The sequence below is a fragment of the Pseudophryne corroboree genome, chromosome 5 (genome assembly GCF_028390025.1).
Source record: "Pseudophryne corroboree isolate aPseCor3 chromosome 5, aPseCor3.hap2, whole genome shotgun sequence".
Classification (NCBI taxonomy): domain Eukaryota; kingdom Metazoa; phylum Chordata; class Amphibia; order Anura; family Myobatrachidae; genus Pseudophryne; species Pseudophryne corroboree.
The window spans coordinates 656,440,055-656,467,242 of NC_086448.1; the positions used below are offsets into that span (position 1 = coordinate 656,440,055).

The window sequence follows — 27,188 nt, forward strand, 5'->3', positions numbered from 1 at the left end:
ATTTGGAGAAGGATCTGTTAATCTAAATTTCGGATTTAAAATAGATTTGCGCTATTTATCGCCTGTTGCGCTATTTATCGCCTGTTGCGCTACTTAAAAATCAACACTGTCGTGTGACTTGAGTTACGTGGGCGTACCCAGATGCTCCGTTGCGTAATTTACGCTGCGTGCGTCGGCCTTGGCGTACGCGAGTCTCAGCCCTTTGTTAGAGACACGCGTACACAAAACCAATGTCCACCGCAACACAACTAACACTTTTATCAATGTAGATGATCCTCGATCGTCTACCGCGCAACACACCAATCTCTCCTTTTACCTTGGGTAGAGTTGCATGTGGGTTTTACACTTTAACTATGAAATAGCGACAAATCTCTCTTAGCACGTTTTATCAATTATAAAATGGCAAACAGGAGAGTGATATATGAAAATACACGAATGAAAAAGAAATGCAGATATGTGCGTGTGTACGCAAGACAGAAATAAACAGTTTTAAAAGACACTAGCGTGTTGTTCTTACCTCCGGTTCCGGATTCCTTCAGCACCCTTTACTAAGCGAAGCAGACGCTTATCCAAACAGCACTACGAGGAATATGACCTCCCGCCCTTTGCTGCTGGATAATGTCTGCTGAATTTACCTAGCAGAGATATGTGAAGGACAGGACGAGCCGCCAATTGATAAAGCTAAATATTTATCTTATATAAAACCCTTTATGAGGTCTAAGAACACTGTACGCTATTTACGTATGGAGTACCGTAAGGGTACGCTCATTGCGTAACGATCGCTTAGCCGTGGTCGAGACGCTCAAGCGTCACGTTCGCTCACGGCCGAGAGATCACAGGCAGGCACGCTATTGGCTGCCGACTAACGTAATGATTCGCTATAGCGTAGCGGACGCTCGGGACCACGAGGAGATCACCAGCAGCGCTGACGCTCACAATGTTAAACCTTTAAATCTAAACCATAAACAATGTAATATGCTGTAAAACCTTAGTGTAGAGATAGGGTGTAGGTGCAACGCAGTGTAACCTTATTAACTTAAAAGCTGTTTGAGCGTCACCGACGCTCTGTGAATACTTAACACTATAAGAAATACACAGATACCGTGCTTAGGGTCCAACGCCTAAATGTATATATTATGAATGTTATACTTGCAAAAGAATTAATACAATACAAGTCATACACTACAATATAACAGACTACCTAACCAGATAACTACACAGAAAATACAATACAATACTATTATGTTTAGGAGAGTACGAGAGAAAGAAGAGAAGAGAGAGAGAGAAATGGCCCATAACAACAAGAAAGACAATATGATTGCGGAGAAAACTTACGCACAAAGGAAACGATCGCATGCGCCTCTGGACATCCAGCTCCCGATTTTCAGCAATGATAACCGTTGAAGAGTGAGAGCTGGATGTGATCGGCTTGTCTATTTATGCCCCACACACAATACAATTCAATGGTCCCTACAATCTCATTGTTCATTGGACACAGGAATTCCTCCTCGCATTATAACAAAAGGTCATAGGTTGATTCATACAGGTGGGCTGTGACTATTTCCAACAGCTCAGGTGGGAGGGAAACTGGGTTTCCCGCCGCATGGATAAGTAAGTGCAAATACAGTAAATGTTCATAAACTTCTTATGTCCATAACTATTCGCACGAGCGATTAATCCGCTTCAAACCAACACCGGAATATTGCTAATTAAATACTCTTCCGATGGGTACTAAACACCACTGTATTACTCCTGTCTGACCCTTCGTATCAAACAAAGGGGGATTTCTCTGTTCATGAACATTCTATATTAACCAAACTTTCAGAATCTATCAAAGGGACCATGATCTACAAAATACATTATATAGTGGAAATATGTAACGATTGAGTCGCACGCTACGAACACATGAACTCTACCGTAAATGCACATACCGCGCGCCCGCGGGTGCCCGCAACAGCGAGTATGCGCACGCACGGGAGAGCGCACGCATGCGCAGCGCAGACCTGTGTGAGGTGCAAATATGGCAGTGTGCATAGAGATATTTTTCTGACTTTGACACCAGGAAGCTCAGTTCTAACTATTTTGGGTCGTTTAAACATAGGTGCCTTAGATTTTAACAAAAACTCTGCTGCCTCCTCTAAGGATAGAATGGCTTTCATAGCACTAATTAGCTCAGGAATGATTACTGAGCCGATGCCTTCCTCCTCATCTCTGTATGCAGACCAGGAGTGCGATGAGTCCTCATCCTACGACGAATCCTCATCTGAAACATGTGTAGACTTTGAAGATGTTGTTTCATGTCTATGTGATTTACTTACCACCGGCCTTTCAGCCTGTTTCTGTTGAGAGGCTGCCGATTCTTGTACTGGATGGGATTACCCCCAGATCGAATGTTGCATGTAAGAGTTAATAGGTTAACCTATCCCTGGTATAGGAGCTGGCATTATCCGCTCAGCTATACTGGATAATGTCTGTGCAAAAGTAGCCCATGTGGGTTCAACCTGAGCCTGTGCCTGCCTCGGATTATTCAAGAGGCTTTGGTGAAAGTTAAAAATATTTGCACATAATCCAATTTGAACTAGATCCTGAGAGGTTAACCCAGTTTTGGAAGACAAACATGACATGAGTGTTGATGCTGCTGTGGAGAGTGTACCCTCCTCACCCTTGCCTCTCTTAGACATGATAAATAAATCACACTTTTAGAGTGTTAACTACACAAATTGTGACTGCAATGACTTCAAACTTTGTTAGTGACATAGAATCCGATCCCTCCCTGCTTTGCACCAGCATTGAGGATCGGAATACACAGAAACTGACAGAAAAAAGTAAAGTCAGCAATCACACTAGCAATCAGTCACAGGTCATACATTAGTATAATAAGCAATATGAGCAAATAACCAACTACAAATACATTTCATGTATGTAAGAGAAACATATTACTGCATTACCTTATATAGGAGTTTAAACGTACTAAGTGGCACAGCGGAAGAAAACAGCAGCAATAGTTTACAGACTCATATGAATCAGGCACTTATCCTACTATTCGTACCACAGGTAGATAGAGACTTAGGTGGTCATTCAGAGTTGATCGTTCACTAGCAGTTTTTAGAAGCTGTGCAAACGCTATGCCGCCTCCCACTGGGAGTGTACTTTAGCTTAGCAGAAATGCGAACGATAGGATCGCAGAGCAGCTACAAAGTTTTTTTGTGCAGTTTCTGAGTAGCTCTAAACCTACACCGCGCTTGCGATCACTTCAGACTGTTCAGTTCCTGTTTTGACGTCACAAACACGGCCATGCGTTCGGCCAGCCACGCCTGCGTTTTTTCCAAACACTCCCTGAAAACGGTCAGTTAACACCCAGAAATGCCCACTCCATGTCAATCACTCTGTGGCAACCAGTGCGACTGAAATGCTTTGCTAGACCCTGTGTGAAACTACATCGTTCATTGTAATAGTACATTGCGCGTGTGCATTGCGCAGAAGTGCCTTTTTTTGCATCAGCGCTGCACAGTGAACGAATGCAGCTAGCGATCAACTCGGAATGACCACCTTAGTGCTGTATCACCCGGCTCGGGAGAATGGGATACAGGGAGACTTAACCTCGCTTCCAGGATCGATCAATAAGTAACTGAACGCCGAGTAGATCCAGACACTATTAGTGTACAAAATCGCCCTGTGAACCAACAGTGAACACAGACACCCAAGTGAACACAGACGCGCCAGTCATACAGCTGCCTATGCTGCGACTGGGTCCTTTTAGATACACAGCGTCTCAGACGGAAGCCAGAACTCAGTTCATGGCGGGAAACTCAGAGGAAACTGGTCATGAACCGGGGGGAGGGGCGACCAAGAGAGCGTCTTACTCCCCCCCACTGCTATCAACCATAGGGATCGTAGCCTCATACTACCCCCCTGGAGCCTATGATCAATGATACCAAGCGCTGGTGCACCCGAGATGGCAGCCGCTTCAGCGACTGTTCAGTAGTCTCCATCCCGAAACAGTTCGGCTGTGTTACGCATTTCCCCTCTAAGCAGAACCGATGCCTTACCTTTTCCCCATGCTCCGGCCACAGCCCGCTAAAACTGCACTGTACACATGGGTAAGCGTTGTCGTAAACCAGCGGGGAGTTGTTGGAGTGACTCTTTCTAAGGTACGTAGAAGACGCTTTTTAGAAAGATTGCTGAAAAAATCAAACAAACAAAAAAAAGACTATAAAAATAAAATAAAAAAAAGCTTATAGCTGCTAAAAAACAGCAGCCCATTGACCATGGTCCAGCTCCTGCCCAACCAAACAAAAAAACTGAATTTTCTGAGCCAGGAAGTGGGGATATAGGGATGGGCCCGTTACATTCTTGGATGCCGAAAGCTTTGATCGTTTGGTGCCAATCTACTGTCCCTACCTCATATCCCAATGTTATTCTGTTGATAACCTGTGGACCCTGCAGGAGAAAAGCCAGAAAAACGTCCCATGGTATCCACCACAAAAGCCACTGTATCCTTGGATCTCACACATAATTAAGGAACCTTGAAATTGTGTTGAGAGGCCATGAGGTCGACCTGTAGAAGAACCCACTTCTGAAACAACTGTTGGAAGACCTCTGGATGAATTTACCACTTTCCCAGGACAAAAAAACGTTTCTGCTTAGGAAGTCTACTTCCCAATTGTCCACTACCAGAATGAACACTGCAGAGAGTGCCGGTACAAAGGACCCCACTCAGGCATGGATTCAGGTCACTTCCATTATTGCTGGCCGGCCAAGATGGACTGGGTTGCCAGAAAGATGGCTCGGACATTGAGAACATGGATTGGAAAAGATGTCTCCGATGGTGACCTAAGTCGTTAGTGCTGAAGATGTAATGTCATGGCTCCCCAACCTAGGAGACTTGCATTCATGGTACAACGACCCAATTTGGAATAACAACTAACAAGAGAAGAAAAGGGGGTTGTACCTTTAAGGTGCACTCAATATAAAAATTCACTTTTATTATTGCATTTAAAAATTGCTGTTTTGCAGAATTTAACACCTTAGCGAAAAAATAACTTTAAAACCAATTAGGAATATGATAGAAATGTGCTTAAAGAGAGAAAAAATGTGAATAATAAAAGGAGATAAAATGGGTCTGCTCCCTTTTTTATTTCTTATTTCAGTAAATACACAGTTCTGCATGTTTTTATAGCCTATTCCAATTCACACATGTACATTTACTGACCACAGGTTTAATTTATATATATTATTATTTCACATTCAGTATTGATTCCCTCACTGTGGTATAAATGTATATCCAGGGGCATCAATGTGTTAATTCCAGATAGGTATCAATAGTTTTGAATTCCTCCTTTTAATTCTAATTCCGAATGCAGTGAGGATGAGTCATCTATGTTTGCCAATTGCTAGTCAGTTGATATATTTATACAGACAATGTTGCAAAGTTAAATCCCTCTGTCAAAAATGGCAGTTGATTCCAATATAGCAACTGTATCTTATTGTTGATACATATTTTCTGTGTCAACAACTGATATTAATGTATATTTTAAGAACTCCTACCCTCAATTAATTTTATTATAGCAACTGTGTCTAGTTGTTAATACACACTATGTCTACTACACCTTAAGTATGAATTATTGGTGTAAATTTATATATTGCAGTTACATACTCAAGAGTACCCTGTTCACATAATAGTTCAAGATGTCTTAAGAACATCTTGAATTATTATGTGAACGAAGTCTTTCACAGACATAGCGGATGCACACACCCACAGATAAACTACCGATATATCATTTGTCACTCAAAAGTGTGTACCCAGTCTAAGTGTCTGTCTATTCACAGCTCAGAACAGTAAGAATTTAAATAGCACATCTACTGTAGGGGGCCTCATTTAGAGCAGAAAGAATATTTCTTTCTGCATAAAATACGGATACATGTACTGCACAAGTGCACCAAGAACACAAAGCCATATACAGATTTTTTAAGTTTTATTTGTATCTACTTACAGCTAAATAAGGTGGGATAGATGTGGGCAAGTGAGAAACAAAACAAGGATGATGATGATGATGATAAGCAACACTTCTTATTGGCTGAATAAGTATAAAACCTTCTAACAAAGTTCTTAAGTCACTAGACATTTTTAGTTGCATCCAGATGAACTTGTGCATTTAAATACACTTTTCATATGTATTTTTCCTGCACAAGTTGTAATGTAGTGCATCCGGAAAGTATTCACAGCACTTTACTTTTTCCACATTTTGTTATGTTACAGCCTTATTCCAAAATGGAATAAATTAATTTTTTCCCTCACAACTCTATCTGAGCACAAACCAAGCATTAAGTCAAAGGAATGGTCTGTAGACCTCCGAGACAGGATTGTCTCAAGGCACATTTCTGGGGAAGGGTACAGAAAAATATCTGCTGCTTTGAAGGTCCCAATGAGCACAGTGGCCTCCATCATCTGTAAATGGAAGCAGTTCGGAACCACCAAGACTCTTCCTAGAGCTGGCCGGCCGTCTAAACTTAGTGATCGGGGAAGAAGGGCCCTAGTCAGGGAGGTGACCAAGAACCAGATGATGACTCGGTTAGAGCTACAGCATTCCTCTGTGGAGAGAGGAAAACCTTTCAGAACGACAACCATCTCTGCAGCAATCCACCAATCAAGCCTGTATGGTAAAGTGGCCAGACGAAAGCCACTCCTCAGTAAAAAGCACATGGCAGCCCACCTGGAGTTAGCCAAAATGCATCTGAAGGACTCTCAGACCATGAGAATCAAAATTCTCTGGCCTGATAAGACAGACATTGAACTCTTTGGCGTGAATGCCAGGTGTCATGTTTGAAGGTAACCAGGCACCGCTCATCACCAGGCCAATACCAACCCTACAGTGAAGCATAGTGGTGGCAGCATCATGTTGTGGGGATGTTTTTCAGCGGCAGGAACTGGGAGACTAGTCAGGATAGAGGGAAAGTTGAATGCAGCAATGTACAGAGACAACCTGGACGAAAACCTGCTCCAGAGCGCTCTTGACCTCAGACTGGGGCGAGGTTCATCTTTTCAGCAGGACAATGACCCTAAGCACACAGCCAAGATATCAAAGGAGTGGCTTCAGGACAACTCTGTGAATGTCCTTGAGTGGCCCAGCCAGAGCCCAGACTTGAATCCGATTGAACATCACTGGAGAGATATGAAAATGGCTGTGCATCGACGTTTCCCATCCAACCTGATGGGAGTTTGAGAGGTACTGCAAAGAGGAAAGGGTAAAACTGCTCAAAGATAGGTGTGCCAAGCTTGTGGCATCACATTTAAAAAGTCTTGAGGCTGTAATTGCTGCCAAAGGTGCATCAACAAAGTACAGAGCAAAGGCCGTGAATACACGAAATTTCTTAGTTTTATATTTTTAATAAATACGCAAAAAACTTTTTCACGTCATTATGGGGTATTTTGAGGGAAAAAACGAGATTTATGGTAAGAACTTTTCCAGTGTTAAATCTCTTTCTGCGAGGTACACTGGGTTCCACAGGGAATACCATCAGGGGGTGTAAAGTAGGATCTTGATCCGAGGCACCAACAGGCTCAAAGCTTTGACTGTTCCTAGAATGCATAGCGCTGCCTCCTCTATAACCCCACCTCCGTGCACAGGAGCTCAGTTTTGTTAACCAGTCCAATGCAGTAGCAGGTAAAAATAAGAATTTACTTACCGATAATTCTATTTCTCGTAGTCCGTAGTGGATGCTGGGGACTCCGTCAGGACCATGGGGATTAGCGGCTCCGCAGGAGACAGGGCACAAAAATAAAAGCTTTAGGACTAGGTGGTGTGCACTGGCTCCTCCCCCTATGACCCTCCTCCAAGCCTCAGTTAGGATACTGTGCCCGGACGAGCGTACACAATAAGGAATGATTTTGAATCCCGGGTAAGACTCATACCAGCCACACCAATCACACTGTACAACTTGTGATCTGAACCCAGTTAACAGCATGATAACAGAGGAGCCTCTGAAAAGATGGCTTACAACAATAATAACCCGATTTTTGTAACAATAACTATGTACAAGTATTGCAGACAATCCGCACTTGGGATGGGCGCCCAGCATCCACTACGGACTACGAGAAATAGAATTATCGGTAAGTAAATTCTTATTTTCTCTGACGTCCTAAGTGGATGCTGGGGACTCCGTCAGGACCATGGGGATTATACCAAAGCTCACAAACGGGCGGGAGAGTGCGGATGACTCTGCAGCACCGAATGAGAGAACTCCAGGTCCTCCTCAGCCAGGGTATCAAATTTGTAGAATTTTGCAAACGTGTTTGCCCCTGACCAAGTAGCAGCTCGGCAAAGTTGTAAAGCCGAGACCCCTCGGGCAGCCGCCCAAGATGAGCCCACCTTCCTTGTAATGGGCATTTACAGATTTTGGCTGTGGCAGGCCTGCCACAGAATGTGCAAGCTGAATTGTACTACACATCCAACGAGCAATCGTCTGCTTAGAAGCAGGAGCACCCAGCTTGTTGGGTGCATACAGGATAAACAGCGAGTCAGTTTTCCTGACTCCAGCCGTCCTGGAAACATATGTTTTCAGGGCCCTGACAACGTCTAGCAACTTGGAGTCCTCCAAGTCCCTAGTAGCCGCAGGCACCACAATAGGTTGGTTCAGGTGAAACGCTGACACCACCTTAGGGAGAAACTGGGGACGAGTCCGCAGTTCTGCCCTGTCCGAATGGAAAATCAGATATGGGCTTTTGTGAGACAAAGCCGCCAATTCTGACACTCGCCTGGCCGAGGCCAGGGCCAACAGCATGGTCACTTTCCATGTGAGATATTTCAAATCCACAGATTTGAGCGGTTCAAACCAATGTGATTTGAGGAATCCCAGAACTACGTTGAGATCCCACGGTGCCACTGGAGGCACAAAAGGGGGTTATATATGCAGTACTCCCTTGACTAATGTCTGGACTTCAGGAACTGAAGCCAATTCTTTCTGGAAGAAAATCGACAGGGCCGAAATTTGAACCTTAATGGACCCCAATTTGAGGCCCATAGACACTCCTGTTTGCAGGAAATGCAGGAATCGACCGAATTGAAATTCCTCCGTGGGGGCCTTCCTGGCCTCACACCACACAACATATTTTCGCCAAATGCGGTGATAATGTTGTGCGTTCACCTCCTTCCTGGCTTTGACCAGGGTAGGTATGACTTCTTCCGGAATGCCTTTTTCCCTTAGAATCCGGCGTTCAACCGCCATGCCGTCAAACGCAGCCGCGGTAAGTCTTGGAACAGACAGGGTCCTTGCTGAAGCAAGTCCCTTCTTAGCGGCAGAGGCCATGGGTCCTCTGTGAGCATCTCTTGAAGTTCCGGGAACCAAGTCCTTCTTGGCCAATCCGGAGCCACAAGTATAGTTCTTACTCCTCTCCGTCTTATAATTCTCAGTACCTTGGGTATGAGAGGCAGAGGAGGGAACACATACACTGACTGGTACACCCACGGTGTTACCAGAGCGTCCACAGCTATTGCCTGAGGGTCCCTTGACCTGGCGCAATACCTGTCCAGTTTTTTGTTGAGGCGGGACGCCATCATGTCCACCTTTGGTCTTTCCCAACGGTTCACAATCATGTGGAAGACTTCCGGATGAAGTCCCCACTCTCCCGGGTGGAGATCGTGGACACTGCTGACAGTGCTATCACATGATTTTCCGCCCAGCGGAAAATCCTTGCAGCTTCTGCCATTGCCCTCCTGCTTCTTGTGCCGCCCTGTCTGTTTACGTGGGCGACTGCCGTGATGTTGTCCGACTGGATCAGCACCGGTTGACCTTGAAGCAGAGGTCTTGCTAGGCTTAGAGCATTGTAAATTGCCCTTAACTCCAGTATGTTTATGTGAAGTGAAGTCTCCAGACTTGACCACACTCCCTGGAAATTTTTTCCCTGTGTGACTGCTCCCCAGCCCCTCAAGCTGGCATCCGTGGTCACCAGGACCCAGTCCTGAATGCCGAATCTGCGGCCCTCTAGTAGATGAGCACTCTGCAGCCACCACAGAAGAGACACCCTTGTCCTTGGAGACAGGGTTATCCGCTGATGCATCTGAAGATGCGATCCGGACCATTTGTCCAGCAGATCCCACTGAAAAGTTCTTGCGTGAAATCTGCCGAATGGAATCGCTTCGTAGGAAGCCACCATTTTTCCCAGGACCCTTGTGCAATAATGCACTGACACTTTTCCTGGTTTTAGGAGGTTCCTGACTAGCTCGGATAACTCCCTGGCTTTCTCCTTCGGGAGAAACACCTTTTTCTGGACTGTGTCCAGAATCATCCCTAGGAACAGCTGCGATTTTGGAATATTTAGAATCCACCCGTGCTGTTGTAGCAGTATCCAAGATAGTGCTACTCCGACCTCCAACTGTTCCCTGGACTTTGCCCTTATCAGGAGATCGTCCAAGTAAGGGATAATTAAGACGCCTTTTCTTCGAAGAAGAATCATCATTTCGGCCATTACCTTGGTAAAGACCCGGGGTGCCGTGGACAATCCAAACGGCAGCGTCTGAAACTGATAGTGACAGTTCTGTACTACGAACCTGAGGTACCCTTGGTGAGAAGGGCAAATTTGGACATGGAGGAAAGCATCCTTGATGTCCAGGGACACCATATAGTCCCCTTCTTCCAGGTTCGCTATCACTGCTCTGAGTGACTCCATCTTGAATTTGAACCTTTGTATGTAAGTGTTCAAAGATTTCAGATTTAAAATAGGTCTCACCGAGCCGTCTGGCTTCGTTACCACAAATAGTGTGGAATAATATCCCTTTCCCTGTCGTAGGAGGGGTACTCGTATTATCACCTGCTGGGAATACAGCTTGTGAATTGCTTCCAATACTGCCTCCCTGTCGGAGGGAGACGTTGGTAAAGCAGACTTCAGGAACCTGCGAGGGGGAGACGTCTCGAATTCCAATCTGTACCCCTGGGATACTACCTGTAGGATCCAGGGGTCCACTTGCGAGTGAGCCCACTGCGCGCTGAAACTCTTGAGACGACCCCCCACCGTACCTGAGTCCGCTTGTAAGGCCCCAGCGTCATGCTGAGGCCTTGGCAGAAGCGGTGGAGGGCTTCTGTTCCTGGGAAGGGGCTGCCTGCTGCAGTCTTTTTCCCTTTCCTCTACCCCGGGGCAGATATGACTGGCCTTTTGCCCGCTTGCCCTTATGGGGACGAAAGGACTGAGGCTGAAAAGACGGTGTCTTTTTCTGCTGAGAGGTGACTTGGGATAAAAAAGGTGGATTTTCCAGCTGTTGCCGTGGCCACCAGGTCCGATAGACCGACCCCAAATAACTCCTCCCCTTTATACGGCAATACTTCCATGTGCCGTTTGGAATCCGCATCACCTGACCACTGTCGTGTCCATAAACATCTTCTGGCAGAAATGGACATCGCACTTACTCTTGATGCCAGAGTGCAAATATCCCTCTGTGCATCACGCATATATAGAAATGCATCCTTTAAATGCTCTATAGTCAATAAAATACTGTCCCTGTCAAGGGTATCAATATTTTCAGTCAGAGATTCCGACCAAACCCCCCCAGCACTGCACATCCATGCTGGGGCGATGCTGGTCGCAGTATAACATCAGTATGTGTGTATATACTTTTTAGAGTATTTTCCAGCCTCCTATCAGCTGGATCTTTGAGGGCGGCCGTATCAGGAGACGGTAACGCCACTTGTTTTGATAAGCGTGTGAGCGCCTTATCTACCCTAGGGGGTGTTTCCCAGCGCGCCCTAACCTCTGGCGGGAAAGGGTATAATGCCAATAACTTCTTTGAAATTAGCACTTCCTATCGGGGGTAACCCACGCTTCATCACACACTTCAATCAATTTATCTGATTCAGGAAAAACTACAGGTAGTTTTTTTTTCACACCCCACATAATACCCATTTTTTTGGTACTTGTAGTATCAGAATATGTAACGCCTCCTTCATTGCCGTGATTATGTAACGTGTGGCCCTACTGGAAAATACATTTGTTTCTTCACCGTCGACACTGGAGTCAGTGTCCGTGTCTGTGTCTATGTCGACCGACTGAGGTAATGGGCGTTTTAAAGCCCCTGACGGTGTTTGAGACGCCTGGACAGGTACTAATTGGTTTGCCGGCCGTCTCATATCGTCAACCGACCTTGTAGCGTGTTGACACTATCACGTAATTCCATAAATAAAGCCATCCATTCCGGTGTCGACTCCCTAGGGGGTGACATCCCATTACAGGCAATTGCTCCGCCTCCACCAACATCGTCCTCATACCTGTCGACACACACGTACCGACACAGCCCACACACAGGGAATGCTCTGATAGAGGACAGGACCCCACTAGCCCTTTGGGGAGACAGAGGGAGAGTTTGCCAGCACACACCAAGGCGCTATAATTATACAGGGACAACCTTATAGTAAGTGTTTTCCCTTATAGCAGCTTAATATATATTTATATCGCCAAAATATGCCTCCCCTCTCTGTTTTAACCCTGTTTCTGTAGTGCAGTGCAGGGGAGAGCCTGGGAGCCTTCCCACCAGCGGATCTGTGTGGGCAAAATGGCGCTGTGTGCCGAGGAGATAGGCCCCGCCCCCTTCACGGCGGGCTCTTCTCCCGGTTTTTTCTGTAATCCTGGCAGGGGTTAAATACATCCATATAGCCCAGGGGCTATATGAGATGTATTTTTAGCCAGTAAAGGTAATTACATTGCTGCCCAGGGCGCACCCCCCAGCGCCCTGCACCCTCAGTGACCGCGGTGTGAAGTGTGCTGAGAGCAATGGCGCACAGCTGCAGTGCTGTGCGCTACCTTAAGAAGACTGGGAAGTCTTCAGCCGCCGATTTCTGGACCTCTTCTCTCTTCAGCATCTGTAAGGGGGCCGGCGGCGCGGCTCCGGTGACCCATCCAGGCTGTACCTGTGATCGTCCCTCTGGAGCTAGTGTCCAGTAGCCTAAGAAGCCAATCCATCCTGCACGCAGGTGAGTTCACTTCTTCTCCCCTTAGTCCCTCGATGCAGTGAGCCTGTTGCCAGCAGGACTCACTGAAAATAAAAAACCTAACAAACTTTTATTCTAAGCAGCTCTTTAGGAGAGCCACCTAGATTGCACCCTTCTCGGCCGGGCACAAAAACCTAACTGAGGCTTGGAGGAGGGTCATAGGGGGAGGAGCCAGTGCACACCACCTAGTCCTAAAGCTTTTATTTTTGTGCCCTGTCTCCTGCGGAGCCGCTAATCCCCATGGTCCTGACAGAGTCCCCAGCATCCACTTAGGACGTCAGAGAAAGAGACGACAACCGTTAGTAGCCACATACACCACATTCTCACGACAGGAGAAGGTGTCAGCGGCTAATGCCATACAAACCCAAAAAAGCTAAGTGCATCAGGGTGGGCGCCCTGTGGTACCCAGTGTACCTCGCAGAATGAGATTTAACAACGGTAAGTTTTTACCATAAATCTCGTTTTCTGCAGCGAGGTACACTGGGTTCCACAATGTATAACAACATCGGGGATGTCCTAAAGCAGTTCCTCATGGGAGGGGACGCACTGTAGCGGGCACAAGAACCCGGCGTCCAAAAGAAGCATCCTGGAAGCCGGATGTATCAAAGGCATAGAACCTTATGAACGTGTTCACTGAGAACCACGTAGCTGCCTTGCACAAAATATTTAATGGTCACACCACGGCGGGCCGCCCAAGAAGGTCCAACAGACAGAGAATAATGGTCTTTGATGGTAGCAGGAGCTGGAAGGCCAGCCTGTACATAAGCATGTGCAATCACCATTATAATCCATCTGGCCAAGGTCTGCTTGTTAGCAGGCTAGCCACATTTGTGAAAACCAAACAGTACAAAGAGAGAATCAGACTTTCTGATGGGAGCTATCCTCTTCACATAGATACGTAGAGCCCGTACCACATCCAAAAACCGCTCTTTGGAAGACAATTCAGGAGAGACAAAGGCCGGAACCACAATCTCTTGGTTAAGGTGGAAAGAAGACACCACCTTAGGTAGGTACCCAGGACGTGTCCTAAGAACCGCCCGGTCACGGTGAAAAATCAGATAGGGGGACCTAAAAGACAAGGCACCCAAATTCAACACCCGTCTAGCAGAGGCAATAGCCAGTAGAAACAATACCTTAAGGGAAAGCCACTTAAGGTCTGCAGATTCAAATGCTCAAACGGACACTCTTGTAATGCCTCTAGAACCACTGACAAATCCCAAGGGGCCACAGATGGGATGTAAGGAGGTTGAATCCGTAACACACCCTGAGTGAATGTATGAACATCAGGCAGAGTGGCAATTTTTCTCTGAAACCAAACAGACAAGGCAGAAATATGAACCTTGATGGAAGCCAGACGAAGGCCCAAGTCCAGGCCCTGTTGTAGAAATATACGTTATGGTAAGAACTTACCGTTGATAACGTGATTTCTCTTATGTCCACAGGATAACATTGGGATATTGTCGAGCGACAGAGAAAATGGCACCAACACAATCACGAGCTTTCTGGCCTCCCAGGATGCATTGGGGCCTCCACTATATAGTCCCGCCCACTGACTCAGTCAAATCAGTTCTTTTCACAGCGATTTTAGGCAGGAACATTAGGTAGAGACCTGTACAGGCGATAAGAACACACATGCACACCCTTCCATACAAGAAGGAAGAGGTTTAGTGATTGTCTAGATCCTCAAATCAGATGCGTCAGGGTGGGATCCCTGTGGATACCTGTGGACATAAGAGAAATCACGTTATCAACGGTAAGTTCTTACCATAACGTATATTTCTCTGGCTGGGTCCACAGGATTATCCACAGGATAACATTGGGATTCCCAAAGCCATTTTAGTGGTGGGGACGCTCCTGATTGCACAGGAGGACCTTTCACCCGAAGTCTGCGTCATGAGAGGCAAAAGTATCCAAGGCATAATGTCTGATGAATCTGTTTATGGAAGACCATGTGGCTGCCCTACATATCTGTTCTGCTGAAGCACCCTGCTGTGCTGCCCAAGAAGGATCTACCTTACGTGTAGAGTGTGCAGAGACATTAGCCGGAATAGGGAGATCTGCATGAGAATAAGCTTCTGAGATTACCATTCGGAAACATCTCGCCAGCGTCCGTTTACTAGCAGGCCAACCTCTCCTATGGAATCCGTAGAGAATGAAGAGAGAATCTGTTTTCCTGATGGCACCAGTACGATCTATGTAGATTCTTAAAGCCCGGACCACGTCCAGCGACGCTTCTCCTGCAGATAGTCCCGATATCTGAAAAGCTGGGACTACAATTTCTTCATTCAGGTGAAACTTTGATACCACCTTTGGAAGATAGCTAGATCTCATTCTGAGAACTGCTCTGTCTGGAAAAAAACTTAGGAAAGGAGACTTACATGATAATGCTCCTAAATCTGACACTCTTCTGGCTGACGCCATTGCCAGTAAAAAAAGAACTTTAACCGTAAACCACTTAAGATCTGCTCTCTCAAGTGGTTCAAACAAAGGACCCTGGAGAAATTTAAGAACTAAATTCAAATCCCAGGGAGCTGCAGGAGGAACAAATGGAGGTTGAATATGTACTACTCCTTGGAAAAATGTACGTACATCCTGTAAATCAGCAATCTTCTGCTGAAACCATACAGTTAACGCTGAGACTTGAACCATCAAGGAAGCAACTTTCAACCCTTTATCCAATCCTGCCTGCAGGAAATCCAAAATCCTAGCTACTTTAAAAGATCTTGGATTGTAATTTTTTCCAGTACACCAGAGAATATAGGCTTGCCATATTCTATGATACACACGGGCCGAAGAAGGCTTTCTTGCTCTAAGCATGGTTTGGATTACTTGCTTTGAAAATCCTTTAGCCTCTAAGATAGAGGTTTCAACAGCCACGCCGTCAAAGACAGGCGATCCAGATGACTGTGATAACAAGGACCCTGCATTAACAGATCTGGACGTTGAGGGAGCAGCATCGGTGCTTCCACAGACATTCTCAACAGATCTGTGTACCAATGCCTTCTTGGCCAAGCTGGAGCTATTAGAATGATTGCTCCTTTTGCCTGTTTTATCTTTCTCACTACTCTGGGTAACAGAGATATTGGAGGGAACAGATATGCCAGCTGAAACCTCCATTCTACTGACAGTGCGTCTACCAGGACCGCTCCTGGGTCCCTTGTTCTTGATCCGTACCTCAGAACTTTGTTGTTTAGACGAGACGCCATAAGGTCTATCTCCGGTAGACCCCATCTGTTCACCAGTGTCTGAAACACTTCTGGGTGTAGTGCCCATTCGGTTTCCTGAATGGTGTGCCAACTGAGAAAATCCGCTTCCCAATTTAGTACACCCGGGACAAATACTGCTGACAATGCCGGGAGATGGAGTTCTGCCCATTTTAGAATGGGAGTTACTTCCTCCTTCAGACTCTTGCTGTGAGTTCCTCCTTGATGATTGAGGTATGCTACTGCCGTCGCATTGTCTGAGCGGATCTGGACTTGTCTTCCTTGTAGATTGTCCTTTGCCTGAGCTAGAGCCAAGTAAACGGCCCTTATCTCCAACAGATTTATCGGCAGGCGACTTTCCCTTGCGGTCCATTTTCCCTGGAACCACAGGCTTCCGAGTACCGCCCCCCAGCCTTGCAGGCTGGCATCTGTTGTCAGGACTTGCCACTCTTTTATCCAAAAGGGTCTCCCCTTGTTTAAATGGTCTGTCTGTAGCCACCACGCTAGAGACCTTTTTACCTTTACTGGAATCTTTATCATCTGTTTCTTTATCTGATGATTTCCGTTCCATTCGGTCAGAATAAGGTGCTGCAATGGTCTGGAGTGGAATTGCGAATATTCCACCATGTCGAAGGTTGATACCATCAGACCCAACAGTCGCATTGCTGCATGGACTGACATTGTCTGGGCTTGCAACACTTCCTGAGCCATGACCCGCACCTTGACTATCTTTTTCTCTGGTAAAAGAACTTTCTGTAGGTCTGAATCCAATATGGCCCCCAAATGAACCATCCGCTGTGACGGATTCAGGGACGACTTCTCCCAATTTATGAGCCACCCGTGTCTCTGTAAACAAACTAACTATCGTCTGTTGAAGATGGCTCAACAGTAAATCTTGCGATTGTGCTAAGATTAACAGGTCGTCGAAGTATGGGAATATTCTTATCCCCTGCTTGCGCAGACAAGCTGCCATAACCACCATGATAATGGTAAACACCCTGGGTGCTGTAGCTAGCCCGAAAGGCAGAGCTTGGAACTGGAAATGTTCCTGGAGGATGGCAAACCTGAGGTAACACTGATGTGACAGTGCTATAGGCACATGTAATTAAGCATCCCGTACATCCAGAGATACCATGTAGTCTCCCGATTCCATAGCCAACATTATGGAGCGTAACGTCTCCACGTGGAACTTCGGGATCCATATGTATTTGTTCAACATTTTCAGATTTAGAATTGGTCGATATGACCCATTTGGTTTCTGGATTAGAAATAGACTGGAGTAATACCCCTGTCCCTTTTGTGATGGAGGTACTGGGACAATCACACCTGACTGCAGTCATTTTTGGACTGCTTCTTGCAGGGCACTGGCCTTCGACTCTATACGAGACGGGCTGGTGCAAAAAAATCTTTGAGGAGGCTGCCTCCTGAATGGGAACCCATACCCCTGATATACTACCTTCTGCACCCAGGCATCTGCTGTTGACTGTTGCCATATGTGTGCAAATTGAAGGAGTCGGCCCCCAACCCTGGAATCCTCCAGGCGAAGGCCCGTCTCTTCAGGCTGAGGGTTTCTTTTCAGGTTTGGAAGCTGGCTTTTTGCTAGCCCACTGCTTCCTACCCCTGGATTTAAACTGGGGTTGTTTAGGCTCCTCTTTAGCTTTTGCTATGCTTTGCCAGCGAAATGAGCGAAATTTTAAACCCTTGGACTTAGGGTTATAAACAGCCGGAAATCTGACCTTTTTCGATTCAGCCTCTGATTCTAGGATATCCGATAAAGGTTTTCCAAATAATATATTACCCACAAAAGGCAATGCTTCCAATTCTTTCTTGGAGTCCGCATCTGTCTTCCAGGTACGTAGCCAAATTGCTCGACGAGCGACTACTGTCAAGGCTGAAGCTTTAGAAGCAACTGTACCTACATCAATTGCTGCTTCTTCCAAATACTGGGCAGATTGTCTTAAACGGCAAAAACGATCCTCTTGCTCCCCAGTAGGAGAAGGGATGCTGTTCTCCAGTTCCTCTATCCATTCGCCCATAGCCTTTGCTACCCAGGCCGAAGCCATAGCAGGTCTTACCACTGCTCCTAAAAGAGAAAAAATATTTTCCAATAGGCTCTCTACCCTTCTGTCTCTGACATCATTCAATTAAGTAGATGACAGTGGTAAAGCAGATTTATGCACGAGTCGCAGAACATGTGCATCTACTTTTGGAGGAACTTCTCTCTTCGAACAATCCCCAGCAAGAAATGGATAATAAGAATCCCATCTTTTAGGAATCTTATACTTTTTACTGGGCGCTGCCCAAGACTCATCCATCATTTCCGTCAACTCATCTGACGCTGGAAATTCAGCTTTCACTGATTTTGTTCGTTTAAATACAGGTGCTTTTGCTTTTAACGCTGTCTTGGCTGGCTCTTCCAAAGAAAGCACAGCCTTCACGGCATTAAGTAGTTCAGCTACATCTTCTGAACTAAAGCTCTGCGACTGATCATCATACGGAGTTGAATCTATTGTTTCCGCATCATCATCCGATGTATCATCTTGTGTAGTCTGCCATACAGACGTATCTGTCTTAGTCTTACCTGCCCCTTGGTTGCTTGTAGAGGCTACTGGAACCAAACCATAGGAAGGGAGCTGCATGTATGGGTTCATAGTGTAACCTAACCCTTGAGGTGGTGCTACCGGAGCTAACCTGTCCGCTATTGAAGACAGAGTCTTTGCGAACATATTCCATGGTGGCTCTACTGGAGATTGAACTAACTCCTGTTTTTTACTTCGCTGAAAAGCGAAACAGTTTGCACACAAACCCTCATAAGTGACCAATTGATTCATATCAATTACCCCTGACTTACAAGATAAGCATGTTAGGGTTATAGGAGTGCTTGGTAAATTCTCCTCATCACTTTTGCCGCTCATAGACATGGTATTAACCTGTTATCGACTACACACTTTGTGACTGAAAAACACCCTATATGTCAGTATATAGAGGTGAGATCAATCTGACCATAGTGCACCTGATTTGAGGGTCAGAACAGGAATGACATTACACAGAAAAGTCAGCACACATGCTAGCAGTCAGTCACATGTTAAAGCATTAGACATTGTCATATGAGAATACAACTTCCATAATAACTTAAACATAAGTAGGAAATTGTACTTCTGTTTTAACTGGTTCTAATTTCAACATAACATGCAGAAAACACAGTAATATACAGGTCTCATATGCAAAAGGTACTAAAAAATTAACAATGCATACTAAGAAGTAGAGAGAATTTTTAGTACTGTATACCCTGCCTCCAGAGAGCGGGATACAGGGAGACTCACCTCACTTCCATATCCAAGCAAATACGCTCGTAAGACGCTGAGTGGATTCAGACGCTACTGGTGTACACTGCCGCTCTTGGTAACGGATAACGGACATGGACGCTCACCAACGGACACGGACGCTGAGCGACTTCCACTTGTATGCAGACACTAAAGGCCTGCGACTCGGTCTGGGCGGGTTTATATCCAGTGTACACAACCGCAGCGTCTCAGCTGCGACCGAGTACCCTCGTGGTAGCGTCTGAGCCGGAAGTGAGGTCATTCAGTTAATGAAACGAGAGACACGCGGGAACTGGCCATGAACTCGGAGGCCAGGAGAGCGTCTGAAACCCCCGCTGACTTAAACTCCCAGGATCGCGGCCTCACCTAGTCCTGGCACCTATGATCCCCAGAGCGTAGCGCTGTCACACCGGGATGTTCGGCGCATCAACACACTGTTTGTAGTCTCCACCAAATCAGTGTAGCTGTGTCCTGACCCCTCTAGTAAGAGGAAGTCCATAGACTCACCGTCTCCCCATGCTCCGGCCACAGCCTGGTTACGTCTGCTGGACCTGCTAGAACATCCGACACAGACGCCCGTCGAGACAGCACTGATACCCGAAGGTTAGCGTTGTTGCGGCCCGGTGGGGAGTTGTTGGAGCGACTCTTTCTAATATGCGTTTAAGACGCTGTTAAGAGAAGTCGCTCAAAAAACCAAAACAGTAAGTCTATAAAAATAAAGTAATGAAAACTTAAGGCTGCTTTCACAGCAGCCCTGTGACCATGCGGCTTCCTGCCGCACCAAGCAAAAAAACTGATCTGACTGAGTCAGTGGGCGGGACTATATAGTGGAGGCCCCAATGCATCCTGGGAGGCCAGAAAGCTCGTGACCGTGTTGGTGCCATTTTCGCTGTCGCTCGACAATATCCCAATGTTATCCTGTGGATAATCCTGTGGACCCAGCCAGAGAAAGGCCAAAATTTTTGTCGTACTAAACTTGTAAGCGTCATGATTGTTAGATGCACACCAAGCAAAGTAAGAATTCAAGACCCTATGGTAAATCAGAGCAGAAGCCGGCTTACGGGCCTTCAACATAGTCTGAATGACCGCCTCAGAAAAACCTTTGGCCCTCAGTACAGATGCTTAAAGAGCCACGCCGTCAAAGCAAGATGGGCCAAATCCTGGTAAACACAAGGGCCTGAACGAGGAGGTCTGGTCATTGTAGAAGAAAAAGAGGATGCTCTAACAAAATACCCTGAAGGTCTGGGAACCAATGTCGTCTGGGCCACGCTGGAGCGATCAGAAATAGGATTCCTCCTTCTTGCTTGAACTTCCTCTGGGCAGGAGTGACACCGGAGGGAACACGTATGGCAGCCAAAAGTTCCATGGAATTGCCAGAGCATCCACGAACGCTGCTTGAGGATCCCTTGTCCTTGCTCCGAAGACCAGAACCTTGTGATTGTGTCGAGACGCCATCAGGTCCACATCTGGGAGGCCCCACTTGTCCACTAGGAGTTGAAATACGTCTGGATGGAGTCTCCACTTTCCGGCATGTACGTCCTGATGGCTGAGGAAATCCGCTTCCCAGTTTAGGACCCCCGGAATGAACACTGCCGATATGGCTGGCAGATGACGTTCTGCCCACTGAAGAATTCTTGATACTTCCCTCATTGCCTGCTTCGGGTGCTGCCTTGACGATTTATGTACGCCACCGTGGTGGCGTTGTCCGACTGTACTTGAACAAGTCTGTTCTGTAGTAAATGCTGGGCCAGGTTCAGAGCATTAAACACCGCCCGCAGTTCCAGAATGTTTGTCAGGAGGATAGCCTCTTCCTTGGTCCACTGACCCTGAAGGGAGTGTTGTTCCAACACCACATCCCAACCTCTCAGACTGGCATCCGTAGTCAAAAGGACCCAGTTGGAGATCAAGAAGGCATGACCCCTGCTCAATCGTTGGTCCTGCAGCCACCAGCTGAGTGACAGACGGACCTCCGGAGACAAGGAGATCATGTGAGACCTGATCCGGTGAGGCAGGCCATCCCACTCGGCAAAAATCAATTTCTGCAGAGGGCGGGAATGGAATTGAGCATACTCCACCATGTCGAAAGTTGACACCATGAGACCTAGCACTTGCACCGCCGAATGTATCGACACTTGCGGACGAGATAGGAAGCATCGAATCCTGTCCTGAAATTCAGGACCTTCTCCTGAGACAAGAACAATCGCTGGTTGCGAGTGTCCAACAACGCCCCCAGGTGCACCATGGTCTGAGCAGGGACCAGGGAAGATTTCTTCCAGTTGATGAGCCACCGTGGGCTAGCAGAAACTGGAGCGACATAACCAGATGGCGTAGGAGAATTTCTGGGGAATTCGCCAGGATCAACAAATCGTCCAGAGACGGGAGGATCCTGACCCCTTGACGGTGGAGTACAGCTGTCATTACCGCCATGACCTTGGTGAAGACTCGCGGGGCCGTGGTCAAACCAAAAGGTAAAGCCCAAAATTAATAATGGAGGTTGCCCACAGCAAACCTCAGGTACTCCTGACGCGATATTGCAATAGGAATATGCAGGTAAGCATCCTGAATGTCCAGGGAGACAATATAGTCCTCGGGCTCCAAGGCCAGAACAATAGAGTTAAGAGTTTCCATACGAAACTTGGAGACTCTCACAAATTTGTTCAAGGACTTGAGGTTGAGAATGGGCCGAGAGGACCCATTCGGTTTCTGGACTAGGAACAGTGGTGAATAGTACCCCTTGCCTCTGAGCCAGAGGCACATGTACCACCACTCCTGTGTCCAGGAGGGACTGTACCACTGAATGAAGAGTTTTTGCCTTCGCCTGATCCGAAGGGACTTCTGTCAGGCAAAATCGATGAGGGGGACGATTCTTGAAGGATACGGCTTAACCGTGAGTGACGACTTCCCGTACCCAGGCGTCGGAAGTAGTCATCAACCATTCCTGGGTAAACCCTAGAAGTCGGCCTCCCACCCTGGGGTTCCCCAGAGGGAGGCCCGCCCCATCATGCAGCAGGCTTGTCAGTTTTGGAAGCAGGTTGCCGGGCAGCCCAGGCACGTTTAGGTTTGTGCTTAGAGGTTTTGGAAGTGCGAGCCTGTTTCGGGTACGCCTGACCTTTTGCTTTTCCTGACGGACAAAAGGAGTGAAAGGAAGTACTCTTAACCTTCGGCACCGAAGGAGCAGTACTTGGTAGACACGCTGTTTCAGCAGAAGCTAAAGTCAGCCACTATCTTGTTGAGGTCCTCTCCAAAAAGAATGTCTCCCTTAAAAGGGAGCACCTCCAGGGTTTTCTTTGAATCCAGATCCACAGACCAGGATCGCAACCATAAAATCCGGCGAGCCAAAATGAACGTAGTAGAAGCCTTGGCCGCCAGAATACCGGCATCAGAAGCCACCTCCTCAATGTAATGAGAGGCTGTGACAATATATGAAAGGCATTGTCTAGCATTATCAGAAAAGTTGGAAGGCAGCTCTGCTTCCACCTCCTGAGCCCATGCTTCAATAGCCTCTGCAGCCCATGTCGCTGCAATAGTGGGCCGATGCACAGCCCCCGCTAGGGTGTAAATCGCTTTTAAACAACCCTCCACACGCTTATCAGTTGGTTCTTTCAGAGAAGTGACGGTAGTGACAGGCAGAGCTGAGGACACCACCAGCCGTGCCACTTGCAAATCCACTGGCGGGGGTGTTTCCCAATTTTTACTTAGCTCCGCAGCGAGGGGATAGCGAGCCAGCATCTTCTTGTGAGGTGTGAATTTCTTTCCTGGATTTTCCCAGGATTCCTGACGTACAGTATGTCAACTAAATGGTCAGAATGAGGTAAAACTAGTTTAATAAACTTCTGACGTTTAAATCTGTCTGGTTTCTTAGAGGTAGCATCAGGCTCTGGGTCATCAGTAATATGAAGAATGAGCCTGATAACCTCCAATAAAGTCAGGAACATCCACCTGAGAGACCGATTCCCCATCAGAAGTATCTGGATCAGTATCTGTGGGGTCAGTATATACGCCATCCTCATCAGACGAGGTGTCTGGGACGTGAGTGGATTGTGAGGAAGCAATGGCCCGCTTAGAGGACCCCTTCGTCTTAGGCGGGCGAGGGGTAGACTTCTGTTTAGTCAGTGAGTGGTTCAATTGCTGTAACTGAGTGGACAGGTGATCTGCCCATGGCGGATTAGCCGCAGGGACCATAAGCGGTTGTACCGGCACATGAGGTCCCATAGGGGGCGCAAGTCTAGTTACCAGCGTACTTAATAACGTGGAGAAAGTAACCCAAGGTGGGACGTTATGAACCCCCATTCTACAGTTCCACTGGGGGGCAGGGAACCCCCTGAACATGAACCCTCTGCTGCTATGTTTTCCTCTAATGTGTCTGCAGCGCCACCGCCACGCAATGTGGGATCAGCCCCAGTTCCATCGCCCCTTGTAGCTGACCTATCTGAAAGCACAATTCACAGGCAACCCAGTACAATATCAGCAGCCTAATACCTTAACAAGAACCCCCTGTGCAGTGTATTAGCACAGATAGAAAATTCAGGAGGTATATGGTGACTGAAAATCACAGAGAAAAATACACAGCAAGTATATCCTGTGAAACGCCTATATTAAACAGTAACCCAGAAGCACTTAGCCACCCCAGTGTACAGAATATAGGGATAGCAATCTGAGTGAGATACACGAAATGGAAGTCACGCAGCAGCTATATATGCACACACACAGTCACATGTACAATGCAGAAATTAGGACATGCAATAAAACTGCACTGGACTGGCAATACAAAGTAATACTAAGTACAGCTCTACAATCAATAGATACAGATGGGTCCACATTTATCTTGACCTTTAATAGGATTAACGGAGACTGGCAAGTCGGACATAATCTCCTGCTGTAATGACTTAATACCCTGCTGTATTGTACTCTGTATTGTAATGCAGCTGAGAACACTAGTCAAGATAACCGTGGACCCATCTGTATATCAATGCACAGTAAATACTGGATGTAATGTATATCACAGGGTACTTGTACTATATAACCCTGACTAAATGCACTGTTTCTTAACTACCACTGTCAGCAGACATAGAATACTTAAGTGTCTTGTAAAATGCACAGCGCTAACATGCAGGCGGCTTTACAGAGGAGGATTTGCCCAAACAGTCCCTGAATCAGCTCAGCTTGTGGAAATGGCGCCCAAACGCTGACAGGGAGTGAGGGAGAGAGAGATGCAGCTCCAGGGCGGGAACATTTACTCTAAATGGCGCCCTGGGGCGGGGGGAGGGCCTACAGGTCAGGGCCTTATCCCCTTGCTGGACTTCACCACCGGATACTGTGGGCCATATAACAAACGTTTTTTAGTAAAACCGACCTGTGCCCCTGCCCTGGTGGTCTAGTGGTGTCCCTGTACTGACACAGTGCCCACACCAGCGCGTTCGGCCCGCCTCCCACCAGCTGCGCCAGATCGCAGTACCGTCTGGGGGACCCACTTACCTCCTTCCTAAGTGCGGCCACGCGATCCTGGAGAACTTCGGTGGTGTGTGTGTCTGACTGATGAAAACCGGAGCCTCCACTGTAAGTACCCAGCAACCAGGGTGCGGGAGTATACAGCGACGCTGGGGGAGGTGATGGAGTTGCAGCAGGAGATGTCTGACTGACATCTAACACTAACAGTGTCTCTGCTGCAGCCCTTGAAGTCTTCAAATTTCACTTAAAAAAGCTCTTCTGAGGGCTACTTGGAGCAGCCCTGCCTGTTGTCTACCTGCACTACAGGCACCAACTACAAAACTGAGCTCCTGTGCACGGAGGCGGGGTTATAGAGGAGGCGGCGCTATGCATTCTGGGAACAGTCAAAGCTTTTAGCCTGTTGGTGCCTCGGATCAAGATCCTACTCTACACCCCCTGATGTTATTCCCTGTGTAACCCAGTGTACCCCGCTGCAGAAAATGAAATTTATTCCATTTTGGAATAAGGCTGTAACACAGCAAAATGTGGAAAAAGTGAAGCACTGTGAATACTTTCCGGATGCACTGTATATGTTCACATATGAACTTTCAAATAATTGCATAGATTGTGTTCCGCTTATGCACAAGTGGATGCTGTGCTTCAAAATATTTGCTACAATGCCAGTGTAGAGAACATGAGCCAAAAATCCGTCAGGAACCTTATCACCTGAATAGGAGTATAGCTAACAATTTTAAACTGTTAAGTTTACTCCTAATACATTAGTAAATTGCTATGCTATTGTGAACATGTCATTGATAAACATCTTAGTACAGCCAGATTCAATTGTGATATCGCGCCCGATCTCCCGTCTAAAGTTATCGGAGATCGCAAGGCAATATTTAATTGATCTATTTTATATCGCACATATTGCGCCCATAGCAGTGGGCAAAACTAATGTGCAAAAAGTTTCGTTTGGGCACCCAAATATGTATTTTTTCACACTTTTCAGCTCGCCACCCAAAGAACAGTTGCCGGCAGGCTCAAACTGGTGCGGGAGGGGGGAAAAGCAATTGCATCTTGCCCTAAATGGTTTTAAATCACAATGACACTAGTGGTTGTGGTCGCTAGAAAATTAGTAATCTAAATTTTGTATGTGTCAACAACTGCTTTACATTTTCATGTATGGTTTAATGCAAAAGTGTTTAAACAATGAATGTTAATGAAGTGCTCACCTTCTGAAAATCCGGCTTGCAACTCTCCAAAATCATAGTTACAAACTCCATGATCCGCACAATAATTGTGCATTTGCTGTTGTTGTACTCCTCTCTCTCTTGTGGACTGAATAAACTGGATTTGGATCCCACTTTGAAGCAGGTTTGTGCTGCAGTGATATCCTCCATGGAAAGATGATTGATGAAGAAGTGTAATGCTCTAAGAAAGGATGACTTTTCTGATGGGTCTATGGAAAAGGACAGGCAGGAGGCTGTAAATTCATCTACAAAGTTTACATGGGTGTACTATGATTGGTCGGCTTTCGGGATCCCGGCGCCGGCAAGCGTAAATGAGCCCATTGCGGGCTTGATGCATTCGCCACGCTATTTATTCTCCCTCCAGAGGGAGAATAGTTGTCGGTATCCCGGCGGTCGTGATCCTGGCACCGGTATGCTGAGCGCCGGGTTCCAGACAGCAGGTATAACGAGTGACACCCGTTTACATATATTATGCGGAATAAGAAACTATTGCAATGGTCCATTTAGTTTTTGACAGCCTTACACGCACACATTATATATATATATATATATATATATATATATATATATATATATATATATATATATATATATATATATATATATATAGGAAGGTGGATAAGGCGTTTCTAAGCGACCAATGGTGTCACAAAATTTGGGAGACCAAAAATATATTAAAATATTTTGACAATTTATTACTAAGCACACCAGTAAAAAAACAGTTATACTACTAAAACCACAGATAGAAGATTAATTAAAATCTTTAGAGCAGGCTAAAAATACAGAAAATTCATCCCTAAAAAAATATATAATATGGGGAACATAAACTATATATATATATATATATATATATATATATATATATATATATATATATATATATATATATATAATGTTGCATCAGCTGTCCCAATAATGTAACTATACTTATCCGGGTGCCCGTACTGCCTTCCACATCAGTGTTAGCTTCATTTAACGTTTCCTCTGTGCAGCACTTATGAATAATAAAT

At 46.3% G+C, this 27,188-nt stretch overlaps 1 protein-coding gene across 1 annotated transcript in view; it reads right to left on the minus strand.

Annotated features, from left to right (window-relative positions):
* The window catches only part of PRKDC (protein kinase, DNA-activated, catalytic subunit), an 836,940-nt gene that overhangs the window by 446,525 nt on the left and 363,227 nt on the right, over nt 1–27,188 (minus strand). Inside the window, exon 32 of the mRNA XM_063923695.1 lies at nt 26,161–26,387. Coding sequence (XP_063779765.1) covers nt 26,161–26,387 — 227 coding nt within the window. The remainder of the gene's footprint in view (nt 1–26,160; nt 26,388–27,188) is intronic.